The 20329-nt window shown below is 39.3% G+C and overlaps 1 protein-coding gene across 1 annotated transcript in view; it reads right to left on the minus strand.

The window, feature by feature from the left end:
- The window catches only part of cdh13 (cadherin 13, H-cadherin (heart)), a 925252-nt gene that overhangs the window by 545019 nt on the left and 359904 nt on the right, over nt 1-20329 (minus strand). The window contains exon 4 of the mRNA XM_060923723.1: nt 16747-16860. Within this exon, the coding sequence (XP_060779706.1) occupies nt 16747-16860 (114 nt within the window). The remainder of the gene's footprint in view (nt 1-16746; nt 16861-20329) is intronic.

Consider the following 20329-nt stretch of genomic DNA (forward strand, 5'->3'; position numbering starts at 1 on the left):
TATATATATATATATATATATATATATATATATATATATATATACACACACACATATACACACACACACACACACACATATATATATATATATATATATATATATATATATATATATATATATATATATATATATATATATACACAAAATGGAATCATTTGCTGACAGCTCAGTCCCCCCCAGTTCAAAAATCCTATCTGCGCCCCTGACTCTAATGCTGCTTTTCCACTACCAACGCGGCTGAGTTGGGCTGAGCCGTGCCGTGCTGAGTTGGGCTGAGTCGAGCTGAGCGGGGCTGTTGGCGCTGCATTTCGACTACAATCGCGCTGAACCGTGCTGGCTGGAAGTGGGTGAACACATTGGGTGGAGTTAGCGAAAGTGTACGTCAGGTGATGTCGTTAGGCGGTGCAAACAGTGACATCAGTGACCTTTTAAGCGGTAGTCTCACAACCCGGATAGTAAACAATAAACATGGAGGACATGGAGTTGTTAGTTGTTGTCACCGACAACGCCAACAGATACTGGCAAGAGCGTATAGATGAGGCGAGGCGCATAAGGCTTCATAATTCTCATAATTCGTAATTCTCCTTCTTCCGGGTTTACGGTGTTTACAGATCCCAGCGTGCTCGCGGGGCATGTGTGGGCGTGTGAGGACACTCCTCCTCACCAATCAGTGCACAGGGGAGTGTCTCCTCACGCCCCTAGCCCCACTCAGCTCGGTTTGGCTCGCTTCAACCCCACTCCAAAACCGTGCGAGTTTTGGGGGCTGAGCAGGGCTGAAGCGAGCTGAGTCGTGCTGTTCTTAGATAGTCAAAACGCGAGCCGTGTCGGGCTGAAGTGAGCTGAAGTGAGCTGAAAAAGGGTAGTTGAAAAGGGCCATATATTGTCCATTGATCAAGCTTGGAGTGGAATGGGATCTGCCAAGTTTAAAATGCCTGAGACACACCAACGATGGACTGTTAAAATGTCATCAGTGGTGCCCCTATGGCCCTTGCTTGCTATTGGAAGAAGAATTAGAGCTGACACAATACTGATTTTTATTTTCCGATACTGATACCAGTAATGAAACCTTAATTATCAACCGATACCAACATCATCTGATATTGTTTTCATTAAAAGCTACTACACTTAATTTTTTTTTTCTTTTTAAATTGAAGTACAACTTTCACAGTTAAACTACGGTATTTCACACAAAAGCCACTTACACTGTCAATATAATAATGTATAATGTATAAATATAATTAAATTTTACAAAATGTCAAGTCTCTTTATTTATAAGCATTTCCAGTTCCAAAAAAAAAAAAAAATTCTAAATACAATTTTGACATTAGTTACACAATTCAATGTGATATAGTTCCTCGCTTGCATAAATCAGTATCAGGTATTGGATTTATGCCACCTCTACTTATAAATTCTTTAAAATTTGGCAGTATTATTGTTTTTCCATAAGTGGGTGAGGTTATAAATGCAGAAGTAGGCGGGGCATCTTTCATGGAAACTGGAAAGAAATCTTTAAATGTAATTTCCTCCTTTTTCACTTTCAAACCAATGTAGAAAATGTCAAAAAGTGAGTACCTTTAAGGGCTTTCCCTGGCACCCTCTCATATAACCAGGCTGTCGATAAGACAACTCCACTGAAAAGTAAATGAACTCTCCCACATACTGGGTAAGAAAGTGCAAAATAAATGAAACATTCTCTATCTATAGCAGAAAATCCATTTTTTATCTCTCTTCTTGAGTGCATAGCTGCAGGGTCACATAAAGCAGCCCACATTAGCCTGTTTCCTGACACAAGGTCACCAAGAAGAGGTCAGTAAGGTGGTCGAGGAAGAGACAGAGTAAGACAGACACTTAGAAAGAGACACAGGAGAGAGTAATAGAAAGTTGAAGGTTAAAGAGGGTTAAATAGGGTCAGTTCTATCACATTTGTGCTGAGCATCTCTTACTCAAGCCATAAAGGTGTATAGCACACAGTGTTTTTTTTTTTTTTTTTTCAGGTGATTTTAACCAATTTAATACTAGAAATGTCTTGCGGAGGTCTTTATGAATAGCCAGTGCTGGGTCGTATGTTTTATATATAACTCGAAGGACACTCGGTAGAGTGCATATGTCTGCCAAGCCACATATTATATCTAGATGCTTACTACTGTATGTGTACAAACACATCTGGATTTGCATCCAAATATTATCAATTGTTCCTTGGCTCATGTCCTACCTTTCCTCAAAATTTCCTCAAAATCCCTTCAATACTTTTTGGGAAAAAACAAACAAACAGAAGTGAAAACATAACCTCCTCCAACAAACTTGACAGTACTTGACGTAATAACACACTGCTAGAAATGTATACATGCTACAAGAGCAGGAACTTTTTACTTTCATGCTGGCAGGAGCAGGCGGTCAGATATGAAGCTTGTGGAACAAAAAACATCCACATTCGTGAGCATGATAGCAGACTCGACATGTCCACAGTGCTGTGCCGTGCATTTACTGCATTCATTCATCTTGGTTGCAGTTGCTGTGGTTTCGATCACTAATTTATCTTTATTCTGGGAAACCAAACAAACTAAGTTCATTTAGAAAATATCTTGGGCTGGTACAAATACAAATTAATGTTGAGAGTGGATGGGATTGGTAAAAACCTGCTGCAAGACTGAGCAGGATTCATCAGAATTTCCTTCAGGAGCGTGCAGGAGTGGAATTTAAAACACGTTCCCCTTCACACCTCCAATGATAATTGCACCTCTTCCATTCATACGTAAAAGTTGCTTGTTACAAAAATTAGCTGTCACAGAAGTTGAGTGAAGGGAGGCACAGTGGTGTAGTGGTTAGCACTGTCACCTCACAGCAAGAAGGTCCGAGTTCGAGTCCCGTGGCCGGCGAAGGCCTTTCTGTGTGGAGTTTGCATGTTCTCCCCGTGTCCGCGTGGGTTTCCTCCGGGTGCTCCGGTTTCCCCCACAGTCCAAAGACATGCAGGTTAGGCTAACTGGTGACTCTAAATTGACCGTAGGTGTGAATGTGAGTGTGAATGGTTGTCTGTGTCTATGTGTCAGCCCTGTGATGACCTGATGACTTGTCCAGGGTGTACCCCGCCTTTCGCCCGCAGTCAGCTGGGATAGGCTCCAGCTTGCCTGCGACCATGTAGAACAGGATAAAGTGGCTAGAGATAACGAGATGAGAAGAGAAGTTGAGTGAAGTTTTTTTATATTCCATTTGTTTGTCAGTGACCTGACATTTTGTATCCTGGATCATGTTAGTGGGTGGACAGTTCTGAATGGTACTCATGTTAATCATGGTAATTATGTTAGTTAGAGAAATTATTCATTCAGGGTTTTCTTTTTATTTCTACAGGCATTTCTCACAAGTCTGTGACAACATCACAAGGTTTATAGGTCAATGAAGACAATTAAGGATGTCTATTTAAAACACAACATTTTAAATAAATAAATAAATAAATGGCTGCATTCAACAATCTTTTAGGAAAGCTATGTGTAAACTAAAACTAAAACCAAGCTAGACGATTTTTGCAGGGCTTACAAAAGTGAAGGAAATTTCTTTGTAATTGCATGCATATACAGTGGTGCTTGAAAGTTTGTGAATGCTTTAGAATTTTCTATATTTCTGCATAAATATGACCTAAAACAACATCAGATTTTTGCACAAGTCCTAAAAGTAGATAAAGAGAACCCAGTTAAACAAATGAGACAAAAATAGTGTACTTGGTCATTTATTTATTGAGGAAAATGATCCAATATTACATGTCTGTGAGTGGCAAAAGTATGTGAACCTTTGCTTTCAGTATCTGGTGTGACCCCCTTGTGCAGCAATAACTGCAACTAAACGTTTCCGGTAACTGTTGATCTGTCCTGCACACCGGCTTGGAGGAATTTTAGCCCATTCCTCCATACAGAACAGCTTCAACTCTGGGATGTTGGTGGGTTTCCTCACATGAACTGCTCGCTTCAGGTCCTTCCACAACATTTCGATTGGATTAAGGTCAGAACTTTGACTTGGCCATTCCAAAACATTAACTTTATTATTCTTTAACCATTCTCTGGTAGAACGACTTGTGTGCTTAGGGTCGTTGTCTTGCTGCATGACCCACCTTCTCTTGGGATTCAGTTCATGGACAGATGTCCTGACATTTTCCTTTAGAATTCGCTGGTATAATTCAGAATTCATTGTTCCATCAATGATGGCAAGCCGTCCTGGCCCAAATGCAGCAAAACAGGCCCAAACCATGATACTACCACCACCATGTTTCACAGATGGGATAAGGTTCTTATGCTGGAATGCAGTGTTTTTCTTTCTCCAAACATAACGCTTCTCATTTAAACCAAAAAGTTCTATTTTGGTCTCATCCGTCCACAAAAGATTTTTCCAATAGCCTTCTGGCTTGTCCACATGATCTTAGCAAACTGCAGATGAGCAGCAATGTTCTTTTTGGAGAGCAGTGGCTTTAACCTGATGAGCATCAACAATGCTTTTTCTGAGGTCCTCAGAAATCTCCTTTGTTCGTGTCATGATACATTTCCACAAACGTGTTGTGAAGATGAGACTTTGATAGATCCCTGTTCTTTAAATAAAACAGGGTGCCCACTCACACCTGATTGTCATCCCATTGATGATTGAAAACACCTGACTCTAATTTCACCTTCAAATTAACTGCTAATCCTAGAGGTTCACATACTTTTGCCACTCACAGATATGTAATATTGGATGATTTTCCTCAATAAATAAATGACCAAGTATAATATTTTTGTCTCATCTGTTTAACTGGGTTCTCTTTATCTACTTTTAGGACTTGTGTGAAAATCTGATGTTTTAGGTCATATTTATGTAGAAATATAGAAAATTCTAAAGGATTCACAAACTTTCAAGCACCACTGTATAAATGACTTCTAAGTACCCCTAAATTCCCAGGCACATGTGCATTTGATGCAGACTCACACAGCTGAAATCGCAAGTAGATCTCACACGCACACACACACACATACATATATATATATATATATATATATATATATATATATATATATATATATATATATATATATATATAACAGTTATTCGACGAAATCAAGCCGTACATGAGCTGATAGCCAACGAAGCACGCAGTGTTGAGTCGGCTTTTAGCCATGTACGACGAGATTGAGTGGAATAACTGTTTTATTCTATCCACATTCACTGGATTTTGAGAAACAGAGCATGTTGTGGTTTTTTTTGCAAATTCAATAAATAAAAACTTTATCCAAAACATCGAAGAAAATCTTTTCCGCTTAGAATAATATAAAATTAGGTACTACCTAATAGCGGAGCTTCCAATCAAATGAAAACAAACATGCAACAGATGATGTACTTTAAATGTGTTTCAATTTTCAATTTTATCACAAGAAGATAAATTTCTCCAAACTCACATGTATATTATTATTTTTATTACTATAAACTACAGTGTGCTTTAGGGATTTATAGCAAAACTTTTTGAAAACAAAAGATACACGATTCATGAAAACACTCACTGGATTCAGGTCAACTTTTCAGATCCCAAACGATTTTGCAGTGATTTCAAAATCAACATCACTATTTAGAATTAAATTCCTACAACTCATCATTTCTATTAATTCAGTTTTTTGCAAGTTTTCTTTCTCTTTCAGCTTGTTGCTTTTCTTGTGAAAGATTTCTTCGCCCTTCTCTCGCTCTTTCACGTCTTCTTTTCTTTTCTTCCTCTGTCAAAACTCTCTTTCTCTTCTGGGTTTCAACTTCATCTTTCTCTCCTTGGTTAACTTGTTCTGACATCTTTTTCAAGTTTGTATTAAAGTTTATAAAAATGATTATTTTGTTGCGCTGTTTGAGTTGTTCTCGGTGGAAAAACCCGATAAATATGAAATAATCTGTAGACAAAAATAAGTTATGTAGGCGCGCTTGCGCTTCTAGTTCCTGCCAAAATCAAACAGCCAATCAGAATCGCGAGGGGCACGGACGGATGGACATACACGGCTGGGATCCCTGTGTGTCCATGAAAAATCAACTCGATGGGTTACCATATTTTCTTAAGTATGGAGCCTTCGGCCCACTCGAAAGCTCCGCTATCAACAAACCAGCGAAATGACAGTAGCAATTTGTGAAAAATGCTTTTATAATAATTCTTGAAAAATAAATTTAAAAAAGTTATCACAATCAGATACTTTTCTTCCATATTTTGTTGTTTTTTTGCATTTGTTTGGGTTTTCTTCTTCCTCTTTGGCACGGTGGTGTAGTGGTTAGCAAGGTTGCCTCACAGCAAGAAGGTTCTGGGTTCGAGCCCATCGGCCGGCGAGGGCCTTTCTGTGTGGAGTTTGCATGTTCTCCCCATGTCTGCATGGGTTTCCTCCGGGTGCTCTGGTTTCCCCCACAATCCAAAGACATGCAGTTAGGTTGACGTGAGGCGGCCTTGGGCTGAGGTGCCCTTGAGCAAGGTACCGTATCTGACCCCTGACTGCTCCCCGGGCGCTCTGGTGTGGCTGCCCACTGCTCTGGGTGTGTGTACGTGTGTTCACTGCTTCAGATGGGTTAAATGCAGAGGATGAATTTCACTGTGCTTGAAGTGTGCATGTGACAAATAAAGGTTTCTTCTTCTTTTTTGGTTTTTTGGTGGGGTGGCACGGTGGTGTAGTGGTTAGCGCTGTCGCCTCACAGCAAGAAGGTCCGGGTTCGAGCCCCGTGGCCGGCGAGGGCCTTTCTGTGTGGAGTTTGCATGTTCTCCCCATGTCCGCGTGGGTTTCCTCCGGGTGCTCCGGTTTCCCCCACAGTCCAAAGACATGCAGGTTAGGTTAACTGGTGACTCTAAATTGACCGTAGGTGTGAATGTGAGTGTGAATGGTTGTCTGTGTCTCTGTGTCAGCCCTGTGATGACCTGGCGACTTGTCCAGGGTGTACCCCGCCTTTCGCCCGTAGTCAGCTGGGATAGGCTCCAGCTTGCCTGCGACCCTGTAGAAGGATAAAGCGGCTAGAGATGAGAATGAGAATTTTTTTTGTTTTTTTTTGTTTTGGGTTTGGCAAACCAATTTAAAGGTGCATTACTGCCACCGACTGGGTTGGAGTGTGAAACAGGAAAGACTGGGGAGAAAAAAAGAAAAAAAACTAGATTCTTTTAGCTCTTTCTGTGTCTTTGAAATACTTGATCATTTCTGGGGTTTTGTTGTCAAGAGTTTTTAATTTCGTCCTTAATTGGTTCAGCAACACGCTCCGCCATTTTGGTTTTCTCTACTCATGGTATATGATCTGATAGCCTAGTAGTAGAGTCGCCAATTAGAGCACGCGATTGCTCATGTCCAGTGAATGTGGATAGAACAAAACATTTATTCCACTCAATCTCTTCTTCCATGGGTGATAGCTAATTTGGCTCAACACGCCTTGTCAGCTACCAGCTCATGTACGACTCAAATTTGTGGAATAACCGTTAAATATACTTAACAGTATAAAAGTACCTGAGAAGGTTACAAATATGGAGACAAATTACAGAAAAGGCAAATTAGATGTAAATTAAATGAGGTGAAAAGAAAACGGTCTGCGATTAATAACGGAGGAAGAAAAAAATCTACATTGTACCTAGGTGATCATGCACACTGAACACAGGGAAACTGCTATTTTTAAATAGTTTCAAATGTCTTGGCTGATGTGCTGGAAGTTTTGCAGTCTTAAAAGAAGATGCTCTGGCAAATGGAACTGATTTATAAGCCAGATTTCATCCTCTGATAAAACCATACTGGTCTTTAAACATCCTTTCCTTCGTAGTATTCCATGAGTTGAGATATGTGTTTACAGCTACAATATCAGTCAAAAGTTTGGAGGCCCCTATTCATTCATAGGATTTTTCTGTATTTTGACTAATTTCTACATTGTAGAACAATACTGAAGATATCAAAACTATAAAATAACACATATGGAACATACAGGGAATTATGGGGTCCACAAAAAAGTGTTAAAAAATATATTTCATCTTTTAGATTCTTCAAGTAATCTTGCAGGGCGGCACGGTGGTGTAGTGGTTAGCGCTGTCGCCTCACAGCAAGATGGTCCGGGTTCGAGCCCCATGGCCGGCGAGGGCGGAGTTTGCATCTTCTGTGCGGAGTTTGCATGTTCTCCCCGTGTCCGCGTGGGTTTCCTCCGGGTGCTCTGGTTTCCCCCACAGTCCAAAGACATGCAGGTTAGGTTAACTGGTGACTCTAAATTGACCGTAGGTGTGAATGTGAGTGTGAATGGTTGTCTGTGTCTATGTGTCAGCCCTGTGATGACCTGGCGACTTGTCCAGGGTGTACCCCGCCTTTCGCCCGTAGTCAGCTGGGATAGGCTCCAGCTTGCCTGCGACCCTGTAGAACAGGATAAAGTGGCTAGAGATAATGAGATGAGATGAGATGAGATGAGATGAGATGAGAAGTAATCCTGCACACTATTGGCATTCTCTTAACCAGCTTCATGAGGTAGTCACCTGGAATGCTTTTCAATAAACAGGTGCCTCGTCAAAAGGTAATTAGTGCAATTTCTTGCTTTCTTAATGTGTTTGAGATTAAAAAGTAAATAGTAAATAATAAAAATACAGTAAATAGCTCTGTTCCACAACTCTAGTAATCCATATTATGTCAAGAACCGCTCAACTAAGTAAAGAGAAATGACATCCATCATTACTTTAAGACATGAAGTGTCTTAATTAATACAAATAAAAAATAAACAATTAATTCGATGGTGTGTACAAACTTTTGACTGGTACTGTTTGTGCAGGCAGCTCAACTCATCATCCATTTATATAGCAGCAATTCTTTTGTCATAATTAAATGACTAGTTTTTTTTCTTAATTTATGTTTGTGTTAGCTTGAGTTCTTAATTTAAATTTTTTTAATTACTGTTTTTCACAAAATGACTGTTTTTCTTGATGGAATTCTAAGTCTCTGTTCTATTGAACGTGGAATTTGACCTTGAAAGTAAAGTCTACATATAAAACTACAGTGATCAATGCAAAATATGATATGAAGTTGCTCAAGTCGTTAGTCTTCTTATAGATATAGCACATTTACACACACACACAGCAGTATGAATAGGATACGAAAGTTTTTCCGAAATTACAGGAGTTTCATGAACACCAAATTTTTTTGAATAAATGCTCCTACAAACAATTTATGAATAAATCTTTTCATATCCAGCTTGATTCATGTTCAGTTCCAGTTTCCCAATGTGCACATGCTTTTCATCCAGCTTATCTGGTTTCATGCCACCTTCCAAAAATGTTCTGGGAGGTGAATTGGCAATCCTAAAGTTCCCTGGGGCGAGACTCTGTGTGTGTTGCCTTGTGATGGACTAACATCCCATCCAGGTGAGACCGCAACACTGATCACGATAAAGTGCTTCTTGAAAATGAATGATGTTAAAAAAAACAACCCACAATATTATCATATTCATATTACAGCGAACTACTTGGTAAATTATTTATTCTCATTAACTGTGCCACTGTATTTTACTCAGGTGGATTTGGTGGTGAATCTCTGGGTATGTTAGCTACAAAAGTAGCTGCATAGCTAATTATATAGCTGTGAGTGTCATTTGCTTATTTGCTACAGGAGAATATTTGATTTATACATTTTTTTGTTTATTTTTGTTCATCTCTTTTATCTTTGGATGGATCCATACACTAGAAGAAGAGAGGTTGGTTGGAGGCCTCCTGCTGCTTTATGACAGAATATGATGGGTTTTGTCCTTGCTGGATGCTGGGGACACTGTCTGGAAAATTACTTCAGAAGTGAAAAAACCCAGCACCTTCGACCCCTCTCTCATCTGACAGGCAGATAGTACACTTTACAAAGGGAAGAGTTGTGAGGTTGCCTACCTTCCCTAGAGCACTATTACACACACACACACACACACACACACACACACACACACACTTACAGTATATACCTATACACTTAACAAAAAACGATGCTTTTGTCTATATTATATTATATTATCTCATCTCATTATCTGGAGCCGCTTTATCCTGTTCTACAGGGTCGCAGGCAAGCTGGAGCCTATCCCAGCTGACTACGGGCGAAAGGTGGGGTACACCCTGGACAAGTCGCCAGGTCATCACAGGGCTGACACATAGACACAGACAACCATTCACACTCACATTCACACCTACGGTCAATTTAGAGTCACCAGTTAACCTAACCTGCATGTCTTTGGACTGTGGGGGAAACCGGAGCACCCGGAGGAAACCCACGCGGACATGGGGAGAACATGCAAACTCCGCACAGAAAGGGCCTCGCCGGCCACGGGGCTCGAACCCGGACCTTCTTGCTGTGAGGCGACAGCGCTAACCACTACACCACCATGCCGCCATATTATATTATATTATATTATATTATATTATATTATATTATATTATATTATATTATATTATATTATATTATAACCTTTTTAAGGGACCATCAGGTATTGTGTAAAGGTTAGGATCACTTTTATGTAAGCATCTCTCTAATGCTATTCTTGTAGACGGCTTCAGAAAAAGCTTTTTGAATACACTCCAAGTGCATTCTCTATGTACCCTCAAAAGAGGCTCATACCACCCGAGGGCAGGCACACACACACACACACACACACAATCTGGCAGAAATACAGCAGAACCTTTTCTCTTCAGTGTACCATTATCATATGTATGCTATTTGTTGCTTTTTTTTAATCCTTCTGGACTCAAAGGCTACACATGAGTGGGAGAATCTTGTCACACAGCGAATGCACACATACACACACAGAGTATACATTGCTTCTTTGTCTCTCTCTCTCTCTCTCTCTCTCTCTCTCACACACACACACACACACACACACACACACACACACACACACACACACACACACACAAACAAACATGTATGTAAAGATACAGACATACAGTGTGATCCAAAAGTCTGAAACTATTGGTGAAAATGCCTCGATTTTGCATTCTTTTCTAATTTATTCTTCCAGTGAGTTTCATTATAAATTATATCACTGATAACAACTTGAGTGAAAAGTAGAATATTTGAAATATTTATATCGATTTCAGATATTCTTCATATTTGGTATGTCTGCTATGTGCACTCAAGCTGGCATGGACTCCACAGGTTTGTGCAAAACCTTACGATCCATTTTAGATCAAATCCGTCAGAGTGTCATCTGAACATATCAACAGAAGGGACTGGACATGAGGAAAATCTGACATGATCAATATCACCAGGCGGCACGGTGGTGTAGTGGTTAGTGCTGTCGCCTCACAGCAAGAAGGTCCGGGTTCGAGCCCCGGGGCCGGCGAGGGCCTTTCTGTGTGGAGTTTGCATGTTCTCCACGTGTCCGCGTGGGTTTCCTCCGGGTGCTCCGGTTTCCCCCACAGTCCAAAGACATGCAGGTTAGGCTAACTGGTGACTCTAAATTGACCGTAGGTGTGAGTGTGAATGGTTGTCTGTGTCTATGTGTCAGCCCTGCGATGACCTGGCGACTTGTCCAGGGTGTACCCCGCCTTTCGCCCGTAGTCAGCTGGGATAGGCTCCAGCTTGCCTGCGACCCTGTAGAAGGATAAAGCGGCTACAGATAATGAGATGAGATGAGATCAATATCACCAATTTGGGACGTGGAACTAGTTCTGGAAAGATCCTGAACTTTCTATCTTATAAATATTTCAAAAGTCCAAAACCTCTTATTTATTTTCGATTTTAAGTGGAAAAAAAATATCCAGGTTTTTAATCTGGTGTCAGTATTGTAGACTTCATAGAATCTGTCTGGGAAAAAAGAAAAAAAAAAACAGGTCATCCTCCAGCTTAGACCCAGAAACCCTCTGAAGGAGCTAATGACGACAGCTGATAATTTCTAGAAATGGTCTCATTAATGACTAAAGACCTGCAGCGGAATCTCTAATGCAATAAATGGGGTAAAGCACAGCCCCGTTTTTAGATGGCGTCCCTGCGAGAAACAGTCATTCTGAAGCTTTCAGATTGGATCTCGTTTCTTTCTCCCCTTATTCTCTCTAATAGCTATAACAATGACCAACAAGGGCAGCTGCAAAAGTGGAGAAATACTCAATGGGAATCAAATGAGGCCTATTTCTTTCTCTCTCTCTCTTTTTTTTTTCTCTTCAGAGGTGACCAGAGTACAAGAGTACCCTCTGGTTTGATGAGAATCATTGAGGCCTGGGGTTTGAAATATCTGAGTGTCATTTGAGCTGCCTACTCTCCTGTTAAACTCTGATTATTATCAGGCCGAGTAGAAAACTCTTAAAGACGTATGATAGACAAGGACAGGAAACATCTCTGCATAACAAATGTCACAATAAATACATGACCTTTTAAATGATCCATGATTTCTTGGAAATTCTTTCAAATGTTTGATTCATTAAATAAGGAATAAAACATGGCAGGGTGTTTTGTTATAGGAAACTAATCCATGACGGTACCAAAGACCATCATGAAAATGGTACCTGCTGCCATCTGGCAAGGCACGCTGCAATACAGATGTGAGTGGGGAGTCAAACTCTCGCGGTTACCAGAGGACTAGCCCCCCACTGTAACCCTAGGTGTATATTAGGTGACAGGCCGAGGGTATAGAAGCAGAGATTGGTGCCGCCCGATGCACCATAAAGTACATATTCTGGACCAATTTTGTGTTTTTTTTATATGAAAGTATGTCCCTTTACACACTCATCCAGAAGGGTAATTTTGCACAAGGCCATCTGTCTACAGCAGAAAAAAATAAAATAACAAAACGCGTCTGGAAAAATCCCAAGGGAGTCTGGAGCCAGATTCGTGATGTTACCTGCGGAAGCGCCAGCAGGCTGCGAGAGCTTTGCAGGGTTTCAGTGCACAGCCTGTGTAGACCAAGCGCTCCCATTTCTCTCTCATTGTCCGGTCTTTTGGGAAACGATGAGTACTAATCCCATCAAGACTGGTGTTGCTACACCCTCCTATGATACATCTGTTAACCATTTTAATAATTAAGTGATAATGTTGAAGAAATTTGCAGAAAACCACCAGGTCGTTTTCTCATAAATAAACCAGCGCTGACGTAGGATTCAGAGGGAGGCGTCCTGTATGTGATGTCACAAAAATCAATGTTTCCTGGGAAATCCAAATGGCAAGTTTGCTCAGAGGCGGACCAATTCGCCTCAAATGGCTTGATTTCAACTGAATTTTTCTGGTATTGTGCAAGGTAAAAAAATTGCAGAGAATGCAGAATGTTACAGATATTTGACCAAAGTTTAATATAAAATAGGAGAATTACATTGATCTTGCTCCTGAATTTACTCGTGATATGCACTTTAAGGGCCTGGTTAGTACTGGGACAGGAGACTGCCTGGGAAGACCAGGTCCTGGAGCAGGAGGGACTTTGATTTTGACTTTGAATCCATGATGTGGTGGTGTAATGTGGCCTGATGTGATGTAGAATGTTCCTACAACAGCATGTTCTGGCATGTTTTAGATGTTCTACTTATACCACAGCAATTTGCCAACAATTTACTGAACAAAACGTTGGTTTTAAAGGTGTACAGTTTCCCATGGCAAAAAGCACTGACATTGGAGACTCCTTCCATTAAAAAAAAACTTTCTTCTTACAGAAAACTTCACCATATTGATGTTTTGACATTTTTCATCGGTAAATAGGATTTTTAAAACACATTAATGTCAGTCTCTCATCACAGCCAGCAGTACTCTCTGAGCTGATCTTACAGAAAATAAGTTAAAGGGGAACTGAAGTCATTTTTAAACTTGCTTTATTTCTTAATTAACATGTTATTCAGTTACATTTTCAGTTTTAATAACCTTATATCGTGACTCGTATTGGCAACTAATTGCAATTAAATATTATACTTATTGGCCTATTTGGTCATTGGCCATGTTGAATTTAGTTTGCTTGGTCCACGGCAGGCGTCGCTTATCTGCATGATCTTCACGAGACTTGTGCGAGACTTCAAAACGTGAAGTGTCAGCCAGGTGTCAGTGCCGTCATTTTGAAAACTGTTTCCCAAATGAAATATTGCACAAAAACGAGTTTAAATGACGACCACTGCCTACTTTTTTCAAACTTTCCTGATTGCTATCAAAACAAAACAAAACTTCCAGCTTGATTACATCAGCATTCAAAAGAGGGCGTGCGCGTCTTTTGACAACGTTGGCAGATGTCGGTCACTTTGATTTCCGCTGTACGTTTTACTTCCGTCCTACAATGTCTCGCACAGGTCTCAACAAATCTCGTTTACAGCCATTGCTTTGACATATGGACTGATATATTACATAGCATAAACACTCATAACTTGCTATAGCAGTGACAAAATAGCTATCAAAAATGCATTCCTATATTTAATAAAATGAAAAATAGAATTTTAATAATAAAAAATTTGCCTTCAGTTCTCCTTTAATACCTTCAGATTTGAAAATTCAATAGTGCTGTGGTATAAAATATTCTCTGAGTGGCATTGCACATTGTACCTTTCATTTGCACGTTTCAACTTTTTAATTGCACATTTTTTATTTTATTCTAGAGCAAGAGCTACAATTATCGACAGTCCATAATTATCGACACCTTTTCAGATTTACCAATAAAAAACAATTTTACAAAGGTGAGTTTCAGTTACAGCAGTTATTATTGGTTAATTAATCGACCGGAATACCCCCCTCTTCTTTGATCTTGTCGTCTGATGACACAGCTCGTTACCTGAGATGGAATTTTTTTAGCACAGTCAGCAATTTGAGGAAAACCTGGACGTTATCATCGCAGGTAAGAATGGTGGAAAGATCATGGACATGTTTTTACTTATCAAATTCACTGATATTTCATGATCTCCTTGTCGAAACCTACTTTGTTTCTTACTCTTTCATTCAACAGTCGCCATTTTGTATCTAAATGCGTGATTGAGAAGTCATGTGAGGTGTCGATAATAGTGATCACTTTCACCGGTGTCCACCATTCTCGACACCCTGTGGAATTAAGTGACATTTACAACTGTTATGGCTCGATCTTTGTGTAACATTGTTGAAGTAGATAAAGTACATTTATTTTTTTTAAGTGCTGTGAGATTTTATATATATATATATATATATATATATATATATATATATATATCATCATCTCATCTCATTATCTCTAGCCGCTTTATCCTGTTCTACAGGGTCGCAGGCAAGCTGGAGCCTATCCCAGCTGACTACGGGCGAAAGGCGGGGTACACCCTGGACAAGTCGCCAGGTCGTCACAGGGCTGACACATAGACACAGACAACCATTCACACTCACATTCACACCTACGCTCAATTTAGAGTCACCAGTTAACCTAACCTGCATGTCTTTGGACTGTGGGGGAAACCGGAGCACCCGGAGGAAACCCACGCGGACACGGGGAGAACATGCAAACTCCGCACAGAAAGACCCTCGCCAGCCCCGGGGCTCGAACCCGGACCTTCTTGCTGTGAGGCAACAGCGCTAACCACTACACCACCGTGCCGCCTATCATATATATATATATATATATATATATATATATATATATATATATATATATATATATACACACACAGTATATATATATATATATATATATATATATATATATATATATATATATATATATATATAAAATATTCTGATTCATAACAGAATGGAATGTTTATAGAGTATTTGGAATCCTGTTGTAATAAACAGAATTAGACCAGAATTAAATTCCTAGCATATAAAACAGTGCATGCTTGAAATATTCAGATTTTTCTTTTCCATTCAGAAAATATTTTTTGCAGTTTGTTGTAAATATCTACCACATATTACAATATCAATAGACATTTTATATTTTGCTTCGAGGAATGACATGACCTTTGACCTGGATTTCACTGTGGTTACAATGTCAATTGCCTGTGGACATTTATTGGTAAACTACAAAACTAGAAATTAATACAAACAACAATGAATGATTCACAAAATGCGATCTACAAAAATGCTTAGAAAGTGGGTAGAAAGTGGAACAAAAAGATTTTCTGACACAAGTTAAACATTATCAGTTCATTTGTTTACAAACATTAGAATTCCTTCCTCATTTGCGTAAGCACCGACATCCATATATTTATATAAAAGATATTTTGTACTAAATATAAGTCTATGTAAAACAAATTTTAAATAAAAACTGTTTTGTTAACTTAATGCCACATACCGATTATTTTTTAAAATAAATAATCATCTGGATGTTGATAATTGTGGAATGGTGTCGATAACTGTGGACAAAGGTATTGATAATTGTGGAACGGAGTCATGTGATTTGATATGCTAAGTAATCAGGAATCAACTCATTTTTTTCCATTGGAAGTTTGAGTAATTATTCATGCACAATTTATGTACTGAAAGTCTTTTGTACTTTTGCAATGGCCAAAAGATCGTTAAGGTGTCAATAATTGTAGCCCTATTATTATTTATTTTCTACTATTTTTGTCTATTTCTTATGTAGTAGTATAAGTAGCTTATATATATATATATATATATATATATATATATATATATATATATATATATATTTGTAAATCCTTTTTTTAACCTACCTCATTGTCTGTTTTGTGTAAATTATGTTTTTATGTGAATTTGCTGCTGCAACAATGCAATTTCAATCAATCAATCTAGGTTACATTTTTTTAATCTAACATCACAACATTCCAAATTATACTGTATATAGAAGTGTACTATAGCGTTATATAGAGTACAGTCTTCAAGACTCATCCTGTAGGTGTGTTCACAGTCTCACCTTTCCAATGGACCTGGGAAATGGTGCACGCTGGTTCTCAGGCACAAACATGGGCGGCACCAGCAGGGATCTCTTCGACCTGTATGGCGTCATCTTTCCGGCACCCAGAATCTCCTGTGCACCAAAATAAAGACAAAGAATGTTCAAGATACAATCTGCTTTCATAAGCAGCTCCTTGTTTTGCTTTAAAGCTTAAGATTGCCTTTGACTCTTTGTTTCTACGAGCAATTTATATAATTTCCACTCTAAGTACAACACCATTAATGAATATATGATGCATGCTGCTAATTTGTAGCTCAAATATTAAACCTACATACATAAAGAGAAATGCATACCCACACACAAACTAACTAAAGTGGCAGCGACTGGAGGAGTGCAGCATCTCCAGGAGATGTATGAACTGTTTAGACATTAACTCCACTCTCCCTATTCATCCTTTGAAAATCGTATTTACCCTAAAGCCTTTTAATTAGCCAGTGTATACCCTTTCCTTTTTCAAATAAACCAATTATAACCGTCAGGAATCTGCTGCGGCTGTTACAGAACAGTAGCCAGAGTACAGCGAATCATTCACTTATTGATTTATTTTTTGATCAATGAGCTCATCTGGGTCATTAAAAGTGGTCATTAAAGTAAGTCCTCCTACTTCACCAGTCACACTTGGTTTGACTGAGCGTGCAATTAAAAGGTGCCTCCCATTCACAGAAACTCAAACAAAACGAATGATGTGCTGTGACGGTCCATTGTTCTGTCAGTTTCCTAATGGACCAAGTGTTTGTTTAAGCTTTCTTTCCCAGCACACCAAGTGGGAAACTATGGAATGGACTGGCAAATAAAGGAGAGAAGAGAGCAAAATCTGGTGAAGAATGGGGAAGTGTGTGAAGAGGAACACCACTGCCGTCTGAAGAGGCCTCTGTGCTCCAATATGCAAATATTTCAAATGTCACAGAGCTCGTTTCATATCCTCTTGGTGGAATACTCTATTTCAGAGCACAAAACCAATAATTATATCAAAAAGGCCTTGCTTAGAACAGTGAATGGAAGATGCCTTGTATACAGGGAATACAGCACCGAGTCTGTGGGGGTGTGCATTTTTTTTTTAGGAATGCACAACTGTACATGCCTAATGTCATTTATTTGCATCTAAATTCAATAACTCGGGTAATCAGCTTCTCTCCTGGCAGCATCTTGAAGCTGTCCTCTCTTCCTCACCCTGTTCAGGTCTCTCCTTTCCTTCTTTGCCATTTCATGCAATTAGAATCCTTCAGGCCATCAGTGCAAATTATATTTGTCACTCACACCATCAATGCCACGCTGAAACCGAATGCATTAGCACAGATGCAGTGACCCATATGAGTTTGTTCTGCCCTAGGCAGCTCAGTCACTCAAACATATGCCCAAATAATAACTGCCAACATCCTACAGCAGAAAAAAGACCAACAGTGATGCATGAGTGATGTTTCCAGATCAGAGAATAGAAATAGCTTGTATACCCATACAAAAAAAAAGGAGGCAAACCAATGAAATATTGTAGCAAGAGCCCAGAACCACAGTGCATCCTTCGATGAATGCATACAGAAACATACCAGTTTCAGTGAGAACAAACAAACAGGAAATCCTGATTGCACCCTGCTGATGAGAAGAAGTTTGAGAGTGAAGTGATAATAGATTAGCAAACATCATCATCACCACATACATAAGTGTAAGTGTGTGTTTGTCCTTTGTTTCTGGTGAATCTATTTCCATCTCTGCATTCCTCAAAAGGCCGATCCATTTAGGGAATGGCTGGATCACACAGGCGTCCTGAGAGTTAGCCTAGATTTCTGAATGAGCTCACATCAGTGGAGCAACAGTCAACATTCAACTCACTCTGATGAATCAAGTTTACATAGATTTAAAGGGTAGGTCAGCAACTAATGCTTTAGAGACTCTTCAAACCATGTACAGTCTGTTATGAAGCAGTCGATCATTTAATTCTCAAGATGTTCGACAACTATCTTTCAGCATGTCATAAAATGCATCATTAAAGTCGACTTGAATCAAATTTAAAACTGTGATAACAGGGCTGCCAACTTTTCAAAATTCCTTGGAGTGAGATTTTTTTTTGGGGGGGGGGGGGGGGGGGGGTCGACGGCAAAATTTTTCCGCACACCACGCAGTAAGTGGGAATTTTGTATTCAGTTTGATAATCACTTGTCCCCCTGCATTCTGGTGTTTTGTTTGTGGGTCGTCCAGCTGGAGATGGACAATGGGGGGGGGGGGGGGGGGTTTTGAGATTTTGGATTTAGTAGATGTTCCTGCATTCTGGTGGATTTTTGGAGTGGCCTGCTATGCCATACCTACATTCTTACACACCCTGACTTGCCAGGCCTTCAGCTTGTGGCCAACAAAAGCACCAAGTTTTAGCTTAAAAGCCCCCACACTAGAAAACTACAGATGACTGCCAATGTTCCTGTAGCCCTATAGACCTGTGTTTCAGATTTAAAGGCAAGTTCATGTTTGAAAATATTTCATCAGCTAAGCCTAAACACCTTCTTAATTGAAACTAAATGTTATGCTTTTTAATAACTATTGCAAAAATAAGATTGTCCCTCACTGACTATTCATTATGCATTTCAGGGCTTTCCCCACCACTGGGTTCAGCAGAAGATTGGCATGGGGAAAAATATCAACAGCAAAAGAACAAATAAAATGCTTAACCTTCATCCTACCAAGTGGGGTCCATCTGGACCCCGCACCTATATGTTTGTTTGCCATTTTAAAAATATGTGACATACTGCCTCACCGTTTTATGAATTTGTTGGAATTTATGTCTTAATTAAAACACTAAAGCACCGGAAGATCAGCTTTTTGCATTGTGAAGGTATAATTAATTTGTTACTGGGGTCCAACCGGACCCCAGAGTAAAGTTTATCTGTCTTTCATTTTATAATTGAATAGCACACTGAAAGTTAACTTCTTTTATTTCTTTTATGTTCCATAATGAAACTACCAAGGCATTCCTTCTTGGGGTCCGTGTGGACCCCACTGCTGCAATAAGCACAGGCTGCAAAACAAAAGCCCTAAATTATTTTACAATTACTTTTTTGTTTTAAATTCTGTAAGAAAAGACCTAAGTTGTAATCCAGAATGTTTTACAGCTGCATTAGCTGCAAAAATCATGTATATAATGCCAATTTTTTTTGTGGCGCTATAATTTGCTACATGTATGCTAGTTATTGCAATATTATTGCAATGTTATTGCATTTATAATACATCATTGATATTCAGCCATAGTGGATTTTGTTCTTCAATAAAGTTATGTCTGTTTGCTGCATTGAATCGGTTCTTACTGCATTGATTTCAAGGTATTCCCTCCTGGGGTCCATACGGACCCCGCCTGGTAGTTTGTGTATGTAAAATTGGCTGGTAGGATGAAGGTTAAGTGTGTTCTTTATGCCTTGGGCCCTTTAGTGTATCGCTGTTATTAATACAAGATGTTCTGAACAAAACTTATCTGGTGATTTTGTCTTTATAAGCTTTAATTTTAAAGAAAAGTATTGGGGTCCAAACGGACCCCACATGGTAAGATTAAGGTGTAAAA

This window comes from Neoarius graeffei, chromosome 6 (assembly GCF_027579695.1).
Source record: "Neoarius graeffei isolate fNeoGra1 chromosome 6, fNeoGra1.pri, whole genome shotgun sequence".
Lineage (NCBI taxonomy): Eukaryota > Metazoa > Chordata > Actinopteri > Siluriformes > Ariidae > Neoarius > Neoarius graeffei.